This window comes from Tamandua tetradactyla, chromosome X (genome assembly GCF_023851605.1).
Source record: "Tamandua tetradactyla isolate mTamTet1 chromosome X, mTamTet1.pri, whole genome shotgun sequence".
Taxonomy (NCBI): domain Eukaryota; kingdom Metazoa; phylum Chordata; class Mammalia; order Pilosa; family Myrmecophagidae; genus Tamandua; species Tamandua tetradactyla.
Window position 1 is genome coordinate 127316811 of NC_135353.1, and position 20295 is coordinate 127337105.

The following is a 20295-nucleotide window of genomic DNA, read 5'->3' on the forward strand; positions in this document are numbered from 1 at the left end:
TTATGAAGCCCATTAAAGTTTGACCCATTGCCTTTAGGAAGCTTTTTCTGAGTGAGTCCCACTCCATTCAGTCATTCCATATTCTGTGTTCCAACAGATAAAGTATATATTAGAATGGAATGGCATGGTCTCTAAAGCCAACCTGCATGGGTTTGCATTCTGGTTTTGCCATTTACTAGCTGTGTGGCATTGGGTATATTATTTAACACTTGTATGCCTCAGTGTCTTCATCTGTAAAATAAGGATGACAATAGGACCTCCTTCTTAGGCAAGATGAAATGGCTTGGACCAAAAGTGCCTAGCGGCACAGGACCTGACACACAGCTAGAACGCAACGAATGGTGGAGATTATTACTGCTATTACTCAGCCCATTCAGCTGATTTTGAGAGCTCATTTGTATTCTTGGGCAGCCCCAAAAGATCATAGATGTCAATATTTTCAGTGTTTTTTCTCTTTCAGTGTGAGCCCTCAACCAATATTACTCATTGATTGTCTGACCCAAACTTTCTTGGTGCAATTGTGGATTCCTCTCGCTTGAATTTGACCTTCATTTCCCATTTACAAAAACAAACAAACAAAAAGCCAGAAAACCTGAGAAGTGGATGTAGGTGCAATACAGTTCTTTCACATCACTGTACTGGATATTATTTAAGGAAGTCCTTGACTTGGAGAATCTGAAATTCTTAAACAATAACAGTTTTGACACAAGATGTACAAAATATTTAAAAGCTCCTATTCTGAAAGAAAGATGGGTCTATTTCCGCTAAGAACATTTCCTAGACAGTTGAAGCTTATTCATTTAACCCCTGTAACATTTTACATTTTAAGCATTTTGATGTAATTCTTTCTAATACATGTTGCATAGTTTATGGCTTTAGTATAGAGAATATATTGAAAACAGTTCAGCCAATATGTTAGGCTTTGGTCCTCACCATTAATTTGTTGTTGTTTTTGTTGCTGGTTTTTTTTGTTTTTATCTCTACCAAATAATCTCAATGCCATGGCCCATGTAAAGGACCCTTTGCCCCCTAAAGCCTCAGACAGCTGTTCCTTTACTTTTCTACTCTCACTTTTGACACATCCTATAGAATGTTTCAATTTCTACTTTCTATTATGGAAATGTATGTGGTTCCTTTCCTCATCCCCCAAATACCTTTCTAATTTACTGATTTATAAATTTTGTGCCCTGGGAAACCAGAAACTCGAGTCCGTTAGTTACTCCTTTGTGCGAAGTATGATTAATAGGCATTGAATGGAATCATATACTTAATGACAGGTTTCTTGACTATTCAAGGATTTTAAAAATTTACTTTCTAGTTGCATGCTGTTGGGAATGATAGGAATATGACTCTGGGCAAAATGCCATTTTATTCATAAGGTCTAGTGCATATGGTTTTTCATTATAGCATCAGTACCTTCCTGCTACTCCTAAATTAAGTAGAGAAATTAAGTTAAAGAGAAATAATTACGTTTCCTTCATTCAGCTGCTAAAAATTTTCTAGAATGGGATTTGGACCTTTTTGACAGAAGAAGAAGTAAAATATTCATAGATATTACTTCATTAGTGTTTTTGCATTTCCTCAACAGAAGCATAATGATGAATATAACTTCTGGGAAACTCATAGACCATGAGGTTATCACAATTGCACGTCACTACCGTGTGCCAGAGGACACAAATCCACCTGTGAATATCTTGATTGCACTGGCACATGAACAACTCAAGAAAAATGCTTTTGAGAATTTTGACAGACTAATTGCTGTCTGCATGTATGAAGATCGAGAAAAGTAAGCTTTGGTTTTATTGATTCTAATAAATCATTTAAGTTTCTGTGAACCTGAGTAATGAAGGAATTTATATTTTATCAACAAGGGAGAAAAGAAAATTGGCATTTCTCATCATGTTCCCATATATTTAGTAAAGCCATTTAAAACCATTTTTGGAGAGTATCTTTATATAAATATTTCATAATCATTTGGTAAGCTTTGTCTGTTGATGGAATAGGGGAAGGCCCTGCATCTTCAAAAGAATATGATGCCATCTTTCAATTTTTTCCTATTAATTTCTAGAAGCTGACATCTGAAACATGGTATATCAAAATGTTAGAAGGTTTAATTCAGAAACTTCTCCTTCTTACATTATCTTAATGTTAACTGGGATTTATAAATGTGACTTTTATAATAAACAGAATGAGGAATTTGCAAGTAATTCTTCTTTAGCGTTTCTTTAAAATGACTTCTTGAAAATGTTGAAGCTCAACATAATCTATTTCCAATCCATTTATCATGTCTGTGCTGAGCTTCATTAAGTCATTATCATATACAATTGGAGCCCTGCCTTAATGTTTTGGTGTTCATCTTACTCAGGGACGTGATACAGGGAAGTTATAAAATCTTAGTTCTAAGGACTCTGGGTTCTCATCTTGTGACTCTCTTACTGTCATCTTTCTTTCCCACGACCTCTTCCCTCATCCCAAAACCCGAAATCTGCGCTACAAAGTGGCCAGTGGCACAGCCTAAATATCTTTAAAGGTGCCATATTTTATCTTAAAAATTAGCATGATATTTTTTTCCTAATTCATAACATGTCTTTGTTGAACTTTTATGAAGATGCTATTTCTCCTTAAGTCTTTGAACCTCCTTGAGGATATGTGGCCTGAATTTGGCCTGATTCTGTCCCTGCCTTTAACCCTGGTGATGCCTCCTCCCAAGGGTGAGAAGTGTGCATTTCCTTCACTAAAGGAACACTTCTTGGGTATAATGGGGATACTTGATTAGACAGCCCTGAGGTTCTTCCAGATCTGATGAGCTTTGATTGTAGACATAAGCACTTACGTCATTTAATAACCTCATTGCAAAGAAGGAAGCCTACTTTCCTCTCTGTTGGTTCTAATGTGTGGAAGAACGTTCATTGGCACGAGCATTTCTGTGTCCCCAGTCTACTGGCGAAAATTACTGTTGGGCTGCTCTGGAGAAACCATCTGAGAAAACTGACGTGGAATGTTAAATGTCTTAACTGTAGCTTCCAGGTTTTAAAGTTCAGATCCATGAAAAAGACCAGCAAAAACACCCTCAAGTCACATCATACTTGTTTTAGAAGCTCTAGATACCTGTAAAAGTAAGAGATGTTTTCAAGTATCAGAACCATTTTTGACTATTGGTCAAGAATGCAGATCGGTTACTTAGAGCAACACTTATGGATGCAGCCGGAAAGGCCTTTGTGAGAACAGAATCTGGTGATTTCTGACTTGGAAAATGTTGGTGAAATGTAATATGATTGTGTTTCCTTACTCTGAATTCCAATAACAATTTTCATATTTATTCCCATGTGCACATTTTTAGAACACATCTACATTTTCTTTCCTCTAATATGTAATTGTTACTAAAGGGACACAAAATATGCAAAAACCCATTTTCCTTGTTTCAATGCAGAAAAAAAGTGTTACCCTGCAAAGACATCAAAAGGCTTTGCAAGTCCTCCAGGGTACCTCTGACTGATGATCTTCTAGGAGCCATACTATCCAGGTAAGTGAGAACTCCATTCTTAATGGGAATTGTCTTACGTATTTTTACTTGGGGGACTATTTCTGATTTTAAATCTACCTTTAATTACCATTAACTTCTTGTGGTTTTATTTTATTACTAATGATATACTTTCATTTAAATGTTAAAAAAGGATGTTAGCCATGTTTTTGAATATAGAGACCAGAACTTATTAGGAATTATTTTTTTACTTTTTTAACGTTAATGCATACTTACATATGCATATGTTCCTCGGACGAAATGTCCACCTTCATTGGTTGTGCAGGCATTACATATAGAATTCAGAGCAAGTTTTTCAAAGTAGTGTAACCTGATGTTTAAAGGCATGCAAATAAGAGGCTCTAATGTTGTTAGCATGGGGCTCTATTGTGCCAGAGCACCAGAGATTATGGTGTCACCAAAAGATTATGGTGTCACCAAAGTGTACTGTTTTCCAAAATACATTGGCTCTCCTGTTGTACCTGACTTTTATCTTCCTGACACTACCCTCCCAGCCATTCAGACTGAAGACTGTTGTCATCTTTTATGCTTTCCATGGCATCACCCCAGCCCCTTTTCTGATTTACATATCTTGATAATTCTGACATTTTTGTTCTGTGTTCTAGGCACTGTGCTCTTTGCTTTATATATGGTATCTCATTTTTGAGAACAACTTTGTGAGGTCTAAACTGTTATCTGTCCTATCTTAAACATGAGGATGCCGAGGTTTAAAGAGATGGAGTATTTTGCCCAAAGCCACAGAGTCTAGAAGAAGAGCTGTGACTTGAACCCTGAACCTTTCAAATAGACATCCTCTTCTTCTAATCAGTTTGAATTATTTTCTACAGATGGCTAGTAGATTAGGATTTTTTGTCAGTTTTACTCCTCCCTAGCTCTTGCATTCACTCTCTCCTCTCCCTCCCCACTATTATCACTCTTGATCTAACCAACTTTTCTTCTTGACTATTGCCAGGAACCTCCATGTTGTTCTTTCTTCTACCAGCCTCTAAATTTTTAAATTCTTCATTATGTGCAGCACATAGGTACCTTCTAAGAGCGCAAATGTCATCATGTCACTCTTCTCACAAACCATCTGTGATATCTCTTTGCTTTCTAAGGAATGACCAAACCCGTTAACTTTAAACTACTTTTCCCTGTTCCCCACTGTGGGGCTTGAAGTAGACAGTTAGATCATTGTCCTCAAGCAGGGACTGGAATTGGGGACAAAAAGAGAAACCAAAAGAACAGATAAAGCTAAATCCCATGTGGCAGAACTAGGGTCCTAGGTGTCAGGAGGAAAATTCAGAAGAGAGCCAGTCCAGTTGGGTATGTGTGTGCAGTGAATTGACCTGGAGTAATTTTCTAGAACATCAACTCATTTACTTTTATTTGCCAGCAGCAATGTGAGGTGTAAGTAGGTCATTCTAGTGTAAAGGACCTGGCATGAAGTAGACAGGCTTAGGAGTCAAGATTCTCTATGGTTATCACATCCGCAAAGCTTTCCTCCTCTTACTAATAGTCTAGCCAAATGGGCTGTTGGGCATTTCACAATATACCTTGTGCCTTCCCACCTATTTTTTTTTTTGCCTGATCTATTCTTCAGTAAGAAATATTTTTCATTTTTTTTCACCTGTTGAAAACTTATTCTTCCTTCAAGATCCAGTTCAAGTAGCACCATATCCTTGAAGTCCTCTTGGATTTGCTTTACTGACAGTGGTTATCACCTCCTGAGAATTCTCACAGTAGTATTTATGCTTCTCATTTTGTCCCTTACCTTGTAATGAAGAGTTGTGACTTGACCTTTGATCCATTCAGTTACAGAGACCTGCTTCTAACCTTTTTGATTTGTCACTCATAAACAACCAGTAGATTCTCATGTTTTGTCAATTTTTACCCCTACCTTGTCTCTTGCATTCTTCGAATCCACTTACTACCTGTGTGTTCTTGTGCAAGACTTTTAATCTGCCTGAACCTCAGATGCTTTACTTCTAGAATGAGATAATACCGCTTTCTAGGGGTTCTGAGGATTAATTGACATATCATATGTACACTATCCAGCCAAGCACCTGGCTAAGAATTGATTGGGGTTGACGAAAGAAGTTTATCAGTAGTGATATGTGCTGGTTTGAAAGGATGTATGTCCCCTAGAAAAGCCATGTTTTAATCTAAATTCCATTTTGTAAAGGCAGAATAATCCCTATTCAATACTGTGTGTTTGAAACTGTAATCAGATCATCTCCCTGGAGACGTGATTTAATCATGAGTGGTTGTTAAGCTGAAATAGGTGATGACATGTCTCCACCAATTTAGGTGGGTCTTGATAAGTTTCTGGAGTCTTATAAAAAAAGAAACATTTTGGAGAATGAGAGATTCAAAGATAGCAGAGCAAAATGACATAGCCACAGGAAGCAGAGTCCACCAGCCAGCACCTTTGGAGATGAAGAAGGAAAATTTCTCCCGGAGAATTTCATGAAACAAGAAGCCAGGAGAAGAAGCTAGCAGATGAAAGGGCCACGTTTGCCATGTGCCCTTTCAGATGAGAGGGGAACACTGACTGTGTTCACCATGTGCCTTTCCAGATGAGAGAGAAACTCTGACTGTGTTTGCCATGTGCCTTCTCACTTGAGAGAGAAACCTTGAACTTCATCGGCCTTCTTGAACCAAGCTATCTTTCCCTGAATGGATGCCTTTGATTGGACATTTCTATAGACTTGTTTTAATTGGGACATTTTCTCGGCCTTAGAACTGTAAACTAGCAATTTATTAAATTCCCCTTTTTAAAAGCCATTCTGTTTCTGGTATACTGCATTCTGGCAGCTAGCAAACTAGAACACCATAGACCACACACTCTAATGTAGAGATGAACTGGAAGAAATTTGTATCTTACTGTATAGAGAAGGCTTTTTTCTTTTTAACAGATGGATCTGAATGCTTTTCACACATTAAGCCATCTTCTGGTCAGGAAGCTGTGGAAGTTTATTAGATTATCTCCTGATAGCCTTGAGGATGAATTGTCCTGAAATGTCTGATAATGTGGGAGCCTGGCCTCTGGAGGACCTAGATGTTTCTCCTCCAATACTGAGGCTACCAAGTCATCATCCTCTTATTGTCTCTGCAGTTTGTATTTGCCTTTATGATTTGACATTAAAGGCAGAAAGACTATTCCATAACTTGCTTCGAAGCTGTTTCAGAACACATATGCCTCCAAGCACTGCTTAACTTTAGGGAGGTCATCCCCCTCAGCAACTAAGCAGACCATGTTCAGTCTAGCTCTGCCTTTAATTGCTCAATGACCCTTCTCCACACTCAGGGGAAACTTCAGACTAATCAGATTAAAAAATGTCTCATTCCCATTCCCCTCTCCTTCCAATATGCCCTGCCATGATTTGGGTCACATGCTTGATGCTTTGCATCATCTCCGCAGATTCCTTTCAAAGATTGTCCTAATTCCTAATGGGCCCATCAGTGTGCAGCTTGCATTTATATTCTGCATTCTTATTGTTCCCCACAGACTCTGCAGACTTCACAAAGCCTTGACCAGACTCTCTTTCTGTGCAATGCCCCATATAGCACACTAAGCCAGAGGCCCCTCTGACGTCTACAGTCTCTCATGGGAGGCAGGCGTGAATTTTTTATTTATTTATTTTGTTCAATGCTTACTCTGCCCAGGGGTAGTTTTACCTGCCTAGTTCTGAAGTCAGCCCTTGAGATGAAGAAAGGCAGCTGTTGAGCAGCTGCTTAACTCTTCTGTGTGAATTCAGATCAGGATATGAAAAAAAGATAGGGCTAAGGTTGGAATGTTTTCACCCAGTGATTGTTTTTCATATATTCTTTCTGACCTTGTATTTTGGTACTAAAATTCCCCTTCTACTCCATTTTCATTTTTTTTTCTAATTCAGTTAGGCCTTTTCCTTATTAGCATAACTCAAGCTGAACTCAGGACTTCACAATCTTTTCCCATCCAGTTACCCCAGCCCTCCATCAGCTTGTGCTGTGGTAGCTGGTATGAGGTTACCTTACTTACCAAACAAATTTATTTCACTAATGCGCAGAGCATCAGGCTTAAATTTTCTATGTAGTGGTAGCTATTACCCGTTAATAATGGGAGTGACACTTTGTATTGACATACTGCCAAGGGCCCTAGAATATTTTGTACAACCTGAGCATATTAAAAGGCACATTTTAGTTGATGATAGGCATTATCCCTCATTTCATAAGTGCAAACACTGAGGTGTAAGAAAATACTTTCACTGGAAGAGTCTGCTGTAGGCCAAGTTGGGTCACTAATGGAATTAGCACCACAACTCCCTCAGACACCTTAACTCTTTGTTTTTATTTGAACTCCTAGGGGTAGGGACTATATCTTATTCATCTTTGCAGCCTCAGGCACTTGTCCGGTGCTAGTATATTGGGCAGACTAGGGGATAGAGAAATATGGGCTTGGTATCCACCAGACCTGCCTTTGAAGTCCAAAGTCTGCCACTTCTTATCTAGGTGATCCTTGTAAATTTACTCAACCCCTCTGAACCTTCATTTCTTCATCTCACTTAATGTAGTAACTGGCCACACTGTATTGCTCAATAACTAGTAAAAATAGTAGATGCACAATAAACGTTTGTCGAATGGATGAATAAATGAATGAGTGAATGAAAAACCTTAAATGAAAGTCACACTTCCATTCTGACTTGCAGACATCATTGTTATTTTTTTTCTTAATTGAAATTTAAGAAGAGAAAGTTGAAGAGTTAGTGGTGAGAGTAATTATTGCTTACACATCAGCAGAATGAAGGCTAATCCCTCCCCCAGTGATCTAAAAAATCTTTTCTTAATTTTCATTTGATAGTGTTAGAAGACAAAAATAGGTAACAGCAGACATTTTTGCCAGTGGGGTCTTTAAGTGATGTGATACCTTCCTATGACTTATTCTTCATGAAGCAGTCAAGAAAAGTAAACGTTTGACTCATTAGCCATGCCTCTGTGGTGAGGGTGCCAGGTTCCAGCTTGAAAGCTGAATTAAGTATCATTTTGGTCTATGTTTTCAAAGAGACATTTAAGTAAAGTACAATATGGTTCATCTCATGAATAATTGGATACCAATGGTTCTTCATACTAATAGGCAAGAAATTCTGATTAGAGGTAGAGAGAATTTTGAGGTCATTTCATTCTGTGTTCCTTGTGGGCTGGAGAATAAAGAGGCAGCCTCCTCCTCTAATTGTGGCCTTCTGAATCTAGACTTGTAGTAACTGGAAATTCAAGTGCAACGCTTTCCCCAAAAGCTCTGTCTCAAACTAGTCTTCTATAAACGTTTTGCATTCCATTAAATACCTTAGAACTGGTTTCCCAAGAGAGCTGATACCTCATCCAGAAACATCAGTTAAAGTGGAAAAAGTTAGCAGGCCTTTAAAATAGAGCTTTAAAATAATCCCATTATACTTTTCCCAGCCCCACCCCCTGTCCCCTTCCAGGAATGCCAGTTTGGTCTGCGGACAAGACCTTGCATTTAGGCTATGGGCAAGAGTTGAGCCATGTGGTCACTGTTGTGCAGATTATTTGGTGCATTTTCAGAGAGGAGCCCCCTACATACATACATACATACTCACACACACATGCTTTCCACTTTCTCAAATGTAAGATTATTTATAGTTTAAGAAATAATTTAAAAATCGCAAACCACGTGGACAGCAAAGTGTTAATTCTGTTTATGATCTGTGCTCAGCAGCTGTGACCTGCCTCATTGAGAAGAACTGGGCTGGAATCAAAATTACAATTTAGAAACCTGCCTACTTAGAGACAACCAGAGTTGATCATTGGCAACTTGGGGATGCTATCTTGCCAGCCCTATGTTTTTGTGGTCAGCCAATGCAGTGGCCCAGATCTTCGCTTTTTTCTCAAGTGTTTGGTCTTTAAGAATTTCACCAGGTGTTTCCGTGTGCACCTCTGGGCTTGTCGGGTAATGAACTGAAACCAAACACAACTAAGTCAAAAATGTTTCTTCGCTGCTCTTCCTCCTTTCCATACCTGGTCATGCAGCCCAGCCCATTCCCCTACATTATGAAATGTCCTTTGCAGCTGAGGGGAACCCGTATAACTCTTCAGCAAAATACAACTGCCATTAAGCCTTTTACTTCCACAGATGGTGGAAATAAAGCAGTTCACCATTATTCCCTGTGGCAAGGAGATGGATGGCTTCTGCAGTTTTCAAGCCATTCATCATTTTTTGAAGGGGGAGCACTAGCATCAGTCAAATGTCACATTAGCCTTACTTCTAAGAACTCCCACCAAGCAAGGCCTCAGGAAACATGTTTGGGGGGGGGTCATTATTATCTAGTGAGGAGCCAGAGAGATTGCCTTCCCTCCCCCTCCTTCCACAAACATGTCCATTAGTTTGTGTAGTTAAGGAAATAGTGGATTGCCTGAGTATCAAAGGGAAACAAGAATTTATGGCGGTTTTAGGAAAACACTTCAGCACTGTGAACTGGACTTTAAAGTAGCGAGACTGACTTTTTAACAAGCATAGAAAAGCTTTAAAGCCAGAATTAGTGTTGCCCTTTAGGGCAGTCACTCTGGAAGGCTGTGCACTGATTCCAACAATGTTGCCATAGAAAGTTCTTCTTTGGAATTGCCTTCAAAGCTTTTCATAAAGAATTTCTTCCAGAGTGGCAAATCTTCATCCTTTGACCATGCATCAGTATTTTAGCAAAAGCCAAATGTCATTTGGAGAGGAATGAAGTAGGGGATTCAGGTGGAGGATCAGGACACTAAGACTTTTGATGAGAAACACAGCATGATCATGAAATCAGGAGACAAGTTGCCTGTATGGTTCTTGGGCTATTCCCAAACATTCTGAAAGGATGGATAGGATTTGGCAAATGATGACCTAGGATTATGAAACAGAAGGACTTCAAGAGGAGTGAAATGGGACATAAACTCAGGAGTAAATGACTTGTTCTCACTCCCCTGATGTTCAAACCCTTCTCCATCTCTGAACCATTTCTCTCTCATTCCTTCAACCTGTACTATTTTTAGCTCTGGAGAACTTCTTTGTATCCTAGATCTTCTTTCTCCTAACCTCATGCAACAAGCGTAGTGTATAACAGATGTAGTATATATTCTGCCTCACAAAAGATGACAAGAAAAATCTCACCATATCAGTTGTCCAAGGGAAGAGGCCACGTGCAGAATTTTGGAGCAGGGAGGAAGACTGGGAGACTTATTTCCTGCGAACATGCTCCCAACTATTAGTGCTCCCCTTTATTTCAAGTCTGATTTTTTTTATACTTACTATTTTGGAATATATGTTTCAGAGTCACTCATCTGCTTTTTTTTTTTTTTACTCTTTAAATCTTTAATTGTATCAAAGTGATACAAACTCAGAGTTTAAAATAATCACATCATTTAAAAAACCTTACTACAAAAAACAACAGTCTCTGGCAGCATCCCTCCCTACCCCCAGACCCATTCACAAGAAGCAGCCTTTCCAGCCCCTTTTGGACACTTCTTCAGGCATTTAAATAGCTTGCACATAACTGCTATTTCTTGAGTTATCATTTTTAGACACTGTCTATTAACTTCTTGTTATGATGCTTGAGAATTTAGCATAATATTGATTCCTATTACTGTTTATTCTTCCTGGATGCTCTTAAGATCTTATCTTTATTTCTTGTGTTCTGGAAGTTCATTGTGATGTTGATGTGTATATATGTGTGTGTGTATAGCTGTGTGGCTATATATGGATTCATTGTGCTAAACACTTTGTGAACTCTTTCAGTCTGGTGACCCTGTCCTTTGGTTCTGAGATATTGTTTTATTAATTATTTAATACTTTCTTCTCATACCCTCCATTTCTGTTTTTCCTTTATGAATATTTATGAATCAGGTTATTTTGATTTTGCTTTTCCCAAATTTGCATCTGTTTTCTCCCAAACTTTCTCTTTGCCATTATGATGTATTTACTAAAGGATTTCCTCAACTTTATCTTCCACCTCTTCCATTGTGTCTTTTTACTATTACATTTTTAAGTATAAGAGTGTTTTTTTTTTTAGTCTGTTGGTATTCCTTTTTTGTAGTTTTCTGTTCTTGTGTTCGTGGGTGTAACAATCCTGTATCTTATGTCTTTTCCTATGCACCCTGAATCAGCTTTGTTTCTCTGGTTCCTCTTTTTCTGTTGCTGTTTTGGCTTTTGTGGAGTAGCTATTGTTGATTGGTTTCATTACACAGGTCCGGTCCTGAGTCCTCATTTTCACTAGGGAGTCCTCAGAAGCCTGTATCTAGAGATCTTTTCCCATTTAGATTATTCCCAGAAAAAAATCTGATCTTCTGCTGGGATAGGGGTAAAGGAATGGAGGAAGAGAGGGGAATTTCAGCATGGACACTGGCATCTTAGAATCAGGAAAGTAGAAAGAAGGGGACTAAGAGCTTCCAAGTTCAGTATGCAGTGCCCACTTATGCCTTCCATTATGCTTGATCTCCCCAGGACTGGAGCTTCTTTAGTTGAATTTCCTTGGAGAATAAGTACAGTTTAGTGGGAGATACTTCAGAGTTTGGCTGCTCTCTCTTCAGGCTTTAAAATGATACTTGTTTTCAGCCCCACACCTTATCCCTGTCTTAAGTGGCATCCAATGTTTATAAGCACTGAGCCTCGGGGGCTGGGCATTGTGGGGCACATTGGCTGGTTTTTCATTGTCCCCTACCATGAGCATTTTGAGTTCAACATCCTCAGCTCCACCAAGTCAGTCATCAGGCCTCTGTCTGCTTTCCATCTTATTTTAAATTGCTTGTCCACTGTTGTCTTTTCTCTTGCTAGCATTGTTATTGTGGGTTACTACCTTATTTTTATTCCTTTATTGCCATTTTGGTGAGGTTTGAGGAGAAAAAGTGGACAAATTTTTATGATCAGTCCATCATGACTTACTACAATTGTATCTACTTCCAAAGAGCAAAAAATTCCTCCAAGAACAATCAGCTTGTTTTATCCCTTTTAATGAAAGATTGTTTGTTCTTTTCTCCTTTGCTCTCCTTGGGGGGATTTCCACATTAATTGAGATCCTCTAAGACAGAATGGAAAATAAAAATTTGGAGTATTTTACTACTCTAGCTCAGTTCTTCTCTGAGGACTGGCTTTTGAACTTTAGAAAGGTGAAATCTTTCAAAAACATTTTCTCAAAAATAATTTTGTACATCATTTCTGAGCTGTGTACTCTTAAATTTATGTCGTTTGATCCTTCACCAATATCATTTGAGTCCATATAGGATACTTCTGAAAATGCTTAATTGGTTAAATGCATTGAATCTGGTATGTCGTGTGCTGGACAGGGGAGAAAGCCGGAGGTTAGAATAATAGGTGGCAGGGAAGCATAAGTAAATATCAGACTTAGTGGTAGCAATGATAGGATTTCTCATGGTGACTTCCAGAAAGCTTCTTGTAAGTTCCAAAGCCATCATCCAGTGCAAATGCAAAGTTAGGCATGGGTACTCAGAGAAGAGGAACTTCAGGAAGGCCTCTCTGAAGAAATGACATTTTAATTGAGATTTTCCAGAAAAAAAGGAAATGCCTTGCATTTCTGGGAACAAGCTGAGTGTTATCAAGACACAAAAAGACCAGTGTGGATGGAACATTATCAAGAGGGAGAGAATTTTAAGATCAGGTTAAAGAGGTCAGCAGGCCAGATTATATAGGGTTTTGAAGTCCATGATAAGGAGTTTAACTTGTATTCTAAGAGGACGGAGAATTCATTGACGAATTTAAAGCAAGGACGTGATTGATCTGTTCACTCAGGTGGAGAATGATCTATAGTAAGGTAAGAGTAGAAGCAGAATGACCAAGATAAGCTATTGCTGTAATCCAGGTGACTGATGATGGTGGCTGGGAATTAGGTCATAGTAGGAGAGATGGAAAGAGAGAGAGATTTGTGATATGCTATGGTGGTAGAACTTGCAGGAGTGGTTAGTGAATTGTATCTGAGGGGTGAAATTGATGCCATTATACATCTGTTGGATCAACTTTTGATTGGTTCTCAAATTACTAGGATATTACATTTCTGGTTAAATAAATGTTTCCTGTAATTGGCATAATAGGAATTTACTGATAGTTAGTAATACTAAATAGAGAAACTTGTTTCTCAGTCTTATGGCTTTAAATACCATCTCTATGCTAACGACTCCTACATTTATATCTTCAACTCAGACCTCTTCCCTGAAATTCAGACTCTTATACCCACCTGCTCACCACCAACTGAAATGTAACATATCCAAAGCTGAACTCTTGTTCTTTCCTCCTAACCTGCAATACTTGCAGTCTTTCTCATCTCAGTTAGGGCAGCTTCATCTTTCTAGTTGTTCCAGCAGATCCCTTGGAGTCGTCCTGATCCCTGTCTCTTTCTGTTATATACTCTATACAGTCCTTCAGGAATCTTGCTGGTTCCATATTCAAAATTTATTCAGAATTGGCTACTCTTCACTACTCTCCTCTGCCACTACCCTCATCTAAACCACCATTATCTCTCATCTGCATTATTGCAGAAGACTCCTAATGGCCCTTACCACGTCTGCCTTGCCCCCCTACATTCTGTTCTCAATATACCGGCCAGAATAACTTTCAGAAAATAAGTTAGGTCCCACATTTCTCTGCACAATATGCTTCAGTGGCTCTGAGTTTTCCTCAGAATCACAGTCAAAGGCCCTATGTTATCTTGTTTTCTGACTTCAGCTCCTGCTTGAGGTATTAGGAAATAGTTTTCTTCAAGGCTCCATACTAAAAGAAGGTTTCTTAGAAAACATGTTTAATTCACTGAGATTTAGTTCTCGCTAAATCACACAAATAAAAGAACTAATGATCACACATCTTGGCACAGATACTTCCATAAACAGAGCATGCTTTTAAAGCAGTTCAAATGATGAGTGAGCCAAAATTCAAAGGGTAAGCAGTGGTAGGGGGCAGCATTTTGCAGTTGAATCCCAGAATCCTTGGCCAAATAAAACGTATACAAAAAAATTACACAATTCCCTTTCCCTTCTTCTGATCACTCTTGTTTATTCCACTTAGTTTCGATTGATGAGTCTACGTGGCTTCTTCTTGTAACACGCAAACTATTGCTGCTAATTTTTATTAGTTTCTGAATGTGAGCCACTGTTTCCTCAAGCAAAAAATCTTTTGACTTACTATGAATATGTTGTTTTCCTATTTTTATTGCCACCAAGTTTGTTTATAATGACTTATCCTTTGTTTCCATTCATCCTTTAGATAGTAACTTGTACACATCACTTGCTTTTTGGGGAAGAGGCTTGAGTTGCAAGTCCTGAGAGCAGTAGCTGGAGCAATACCCTAGTGACTACCTTTGTGTTTTCCTTCAAAATATGGTATTACGTTATCAGTATGTATTTAGCTTTAGAAAGTGGCAGAATGTGGTCAGTTGAGGTATTATTAAATATCTTAGCTTAGGTCACTATAGCAATTGCGTTGAAATTATTGTGCCTTATTGGCCAAACTCCATTACGGTTAAAGATGAATTTAAGCCGTGTCCATAGTTAGGAAATAATGGTCAAACAGACCTGTTAGTTTAACATATAGTTTTATGATGCATGATTATCATTTATTAATGTTTTTTCAGAATGAAAATAAGTTTAATATTTTCTGATTATAAATTTAAAACAATTCAGATGATACAGAAAAGTCCAAGGAAGAAAGCAAAAATCATAATATGTCTTCCCATAGATAAGTGCTCTTCATACTTAAGTTTATTGCTTGCTAGACTTTTTGCTGCGCCTTTTTATATAAATATAACCCTAGAGAAAAGTGGAATCTTAACTCTAGGTATTATTTTATGACCTTCTTTTGACTCAACAATGTATCCTGAAATATTTCCTGACAGCAAATATGGATATAAAAAGACTCTTTTTAATGGCTATATAATAAATGATAACAATGCTTTTTATTTTTTCCTAAAAATATCTTAGTAGACAAAATAAATTGAGGCTTGCCTTAAAGATTTAAGAGGCATGCAATTCAAGAAACATAAGGACATTTTATTTTACTGACATATAATATCAACTATGTAATTGAAACATTGAAACATCTTAACAAAATATAGAGATGGGATTATTTACTGAATAATCTAATTTGTTTCTCTTGCAACTGCCACAGACATTTACTGAACACCTACTAGGTGCCAACACTGATTGGGGATCTCGGGATAGTTTGGTGCATTAGATGAGTGAGATCCTTACTTTCAAAGAGTTTACATTCTACAGGGTCCAAAATGGGTAATAAACTAATAAGTAAGAAAAATATCAGCTATTGAAGTAGTGCCTGATATTATGTTTTCATGGTAAAATTTAAGCTAACATTTTGGTCTTGAATTCTGAAGATTGAGTCATGGGTCAAATCATATACTACGATTCTATTTTCAGGTTTGCAGACAGTGAAGAACAAATAAATTATGATTCATTTTTCTCTGCCCTGAACTGGAGAACGAATCCAATGCCTGAAATGGAATCAATATTGTACAACACTGAGGTAAACTTAATATCAATCTTTAAAGCCAGCTGTGGCTACCTCCCTTGCATTTTTAATATACTTTATCTTAAAATTATTCTCCAATATAAAATATTAGCACCAGCACTTTTGGAAGGAGTATTTTTGCATTTCTGGGTATTTGTGTTAAAGGCTAATTCACTTTCCATGCTGAGCAAACATCTGCCCTCTAAAGAGCATGACTTTCTTATGCAACTGAATTTTTTCAACCTCAGTCACATCCAATTATATGGAAAATAGGATAATAGGTTACAGTTATAAATAGATATAAACACCGTTTTCAAGGGATTCTGGTAATATTACAAGCCACAAAGAGCAAATCCCAAATGGTGTATATGTCAAGACTCCCCAGTGTATCTGTGGCTGTATACTCAGGTTTACTGTGGGTGAAGCAATATAGTATGGGGATGTACATTTCACAGTGGAGCCAAATTCAAACTAAAAATTCAGTAGAAAAATGCTTGGTTAGGGAAAACAAAGTTCACGTGATCAAATGATGCTCTCAACATTGTGGAATTGTCTGAATTCTCTAAGATTTCTTTGGACCAATTGTCTTTAAGGAGTGGGTGGGTGGGTGGTGGTTTGTTTGTATTTTAACATGCTCCAGAAATTGATTTTCTTGGGAAAGTCCCTTGATAAGGCAAATGTCATGTGGTTGATACTCCCAGAAAGAGGACATTTATTCCTGTCAGTCTCTGTTGACCTGCTCATTCTGGCCTGAACTGGTCAATTACCCCCAGGGAGTCTACTCAGGCATGAAGCTACTCTGGGGTGTCAGGGGCAGCCTTAGAACTTCAGCATGGTTGGGAGATAGCAATGGCTAACAAACAGAGCTGGGGTTGAATTCTGGCTCTGACACTTCTTCAGCTGAGCAACTTTGGGTCAGTTACTTAAGTTTTTAATTTATCCATTTAATCGTCAGCAAATCATGATTAAGCATCCACTCTCAGCAAATTCTATGTTTTGTGCTGGGTCCAGAGACAAAGTTCGTTATCACTTCCTTTGCCCACTGTTCATGGGAGAATCACACATATGATTTGGAGTATGGGGTGATCTACAATGTGCCTGGGATGCTATGGTATTAGGAGAAAGCTGCTTCTAAAACAGACTAGGGGGTGGTGGTTAGGAAGAATTGTCATAAGAGATGACCTTCAGAATTTCAATGATGAATAGTAAGAGTTAGCAGGGTACAATCTCCCAGCAGAGATTCTGTTACATAGGACAGCATGGTGCATGTGCAGAACCAGAAGGAATTAGTGTGGGTGGAGTGAAGGCACACGTGGAGAGAGATGAAGCTGAAGATAGCTGCAAAGGTGAGACCATGAAAGACACTGTGAATTTTGTCCTGAAAAGTCTGAAGAACACTGACCAATTTTAAGAGAGTAACATTATCAAGCATGCCTTTTAGAAGCTTCCTCGGGTGGTGTTATGGGTGAACTGGAGAAGTGGAATGGAGACATGCCCATTAGGAAACTCTTGAAGTCCCATCTTCAACATAGTAGTAACAAACAAAGCGTTGACTATGTGCCGAACACTGTTCTAACACCCCAAACTATATTACCTTATTTAATCTTCATAACAACCCTATGAAACAGGTACTTTTACTATCTCATTTTAGAGATGAGGAAACTAAAGAAATAGCAAAAGTATAGTAGAGTTAAAATTTTAACTCAGGTCTGTTTTACTTCAAAGAATAAAAAAAGGAAAAAAAATGCTTTTTAAAAAATTGAAACAGGTACTTTTACTATCTCATTTTAGAGATGAGGAAACTAAAGAAATAGCAAAAGTATCGTAGAGTTAAAATTTTAACTCAGGTCTGTTTTACTTCAAAGAATAAAAAAGGAAAAAAAATGCTTTTTAAAAAATAATTATTATGGAAGGTATTGAGTTTAATTAACTAAAATCCAAAATCACAAAAACAAATCAATACTTTCATTTGACCAGGTAACCTTTTAATTCTTATCCATATGAATTATATCTATATGCATGTATAAAGTAAAATAGTACATGGGGCTTTATATCCTACCTTTTCATTTAATGTTACAGTATAGCATTCATTTAATGTTATAGTATAGCATCCATCTGTCCCATCAAGACTGCTCTCCACCCCTCTCTACCCTGCCCCGATTCCCCAGTGGTTGACCTCTGTGGGCTGCATCAGTGGGTTCCCTTGTCTTTTGGCCACCAGCTGGGTTGGCCAATGGGATGCACCAGCAGGAATGGAGAGGGTGAGAGGAGAGAGGTAATCTCTCTCCATGCCAGTCATTGTAGATTGACCTCCTACTCCTACCAGTGTCCACAGCTCCTGTCTGAAGGTATTCTCTATACAGCTTCCCTGTCCTGGTTCTGGTAACAGCCATGAGCCCTATTCTCCTTCAGATCCAGATAGGGGTGATGGCTCCCTGCTGTTACAAGTCCTGAGGAGCTGCAGGTCTTCTTGTTGGCTTTCCTGAACACTTCCCACAACACTATAATCACTTTATTAGCCTCTTCTCACACTGCACAGTTTGCATGTATCCTCTATTTTCCATTGATCCTGAATAATACACATGCTTACTTTTGCCAGTTAGTGACAGACTCTGTTTCTCTGATACTACTTTCTACTTCTCTCTCTCCTTTTCCATTCTACCCAATTCACCACTCAAAGGTGTTCAGTGTTCATTGGTGTTATCCATCTGTTATTAACTTTTTTCCATACTCACAGAATCCTATGCCAGTGTATATTATGTATATGTGGGGGTTTCATTATTCATTGTACAAAAATTTGATCACACTACCTTCATTTATCTACAATGTGCTTTTATCTTAGTTAATAGTACGTTGTGGAAAATTCCTTTAGCTGAAAATATATAGGCCTAAGTTATTCCTTAATAGCTATAGTGTAGCTATACAACACTTTACTCATCCATTTGTCTACTGCTAGGTATTCAGGTTCTTTCTACATTTTTACTTCTGAAAGTATGCGGCAGAAAATAATTTTATGGATTATTTGAAGTATAGTCTTCTTGATCTTTTCTATATCTATTTGGATAATAAAAGATTATCCAAAGTGGAATTTCTTGGTCAAAGGGTATATATATTTTAAATTTAATAAATGATTGCCAATTTCTCTCTCCCCAAAAGGCTTTAGCAACTCACATTCCCATAAGTAGCAGAGGAAAGTCCCTTTTACTACAATTTCACTGGCACTGCATGTTACCATTCTTAAGTTTTTGCCCATCTGATATGTGAAAAGTGGTATCTTACTACTTTAATTCTTATTTTCCTGATGACTGAGTTTAAATGATATTTAATCACCTTCTTGTACTACAAACAACAGTATGAAATATATTTTATCATAGCCACCAAGCACACACATATATAATGGAACAAAAGTTTCATGAAACAATAATGTTCTGACTGCATGTGGTGCAGTGTGATCTAGTCTTTCCTTTCCCTCTTTCTTCCTTTCTTTTCTTTTCTCTCCACTATCTTTCTTTCTGTCTTTTGAATGTTGTTCGTTACATTAACTTGATTTCATGACCTCTCTAAAGGATTATCACCCATACTTGAAGAGTCACTGCATGGAAAGGCAAAAGATCCATGCTCCCTTTAACTCCCTCCACTGCCAACCACTTTATTACTTACTACCTATGTCGATTGGGACAGTTACTAAACCACAGATCTCAGGGCAGAAGATCCCTAAAAATAGAGACCTGGGTTCAAATCCATAGCTTTACAATTGACTAACTGGGTGACTTTGTACAGGTTACTCAACCTTTTGGGTTTCCCCATCTCAATGAAATGAGCTAATATATGTCAATGGCTTAGAACAGTGTTTGTCTGGCCCAGAATCCTAATAATAGTACTACTACTAATACTTTCATGAAAGTTTTTGTGAAGATTGAGTCAATATACTGCGAGGCACTCACCACAATACTTGTACCTTAGTAACGGCTTAAATGTGAGCTGCTGCTATTGTTTGTAAAGTGGAGATGACTTACCTTCTTCAAGTCAGGGCCCTGGGCCCTGTGCAGTCTCTTCCAAGGGTGAGATTAGGGATTCTATCCTTAAAAGTAAGAGTTAAACATTTACAGACCAGGAATGGAACATCCAAAAGAGACTTGCTTTAGCAATAGCTCTACCAATTTTTATTCATTTAGGATGAGAAGGACTTTACTCACAGAATCTCTTAATCAATTCTGCTGACCAAGCTTAGAAATATTTCAGTCTTCAGGAGACATTAGAAGAGATCATCCCTTTTCAG

General features: G+C 38.0%; 1 protein-coding gene across 2 annotated transcripts in view; it reads left to right on the plus strand.

Annotated features, from left to right (window-relative positions):
- The window catches only part of EFHC2 (EF-hand domain containing 2), a 206499-nt gene that overhangs the window by 175161 nt on the left and 11043 nt on the right, over nt 1-20295 (plus strand). For both annotated transcript variants that reach the window (XM_077145067.1, XM_077145068.1), the window contains exons 12-14: nt 1589-1786; nt 3431-3523; nt 15926-16031. In XM_077145067.1, coding sequence (XP_077001182.1) covers nt 1589-1786; nt 3431-3523; nt 15926-16031 — 397 coding nt within the window. The remainder of the gene's footprint in view (nt 1-1588; nt 1787-3430; nt 3524-15925; nt 16032-20295) is intronic.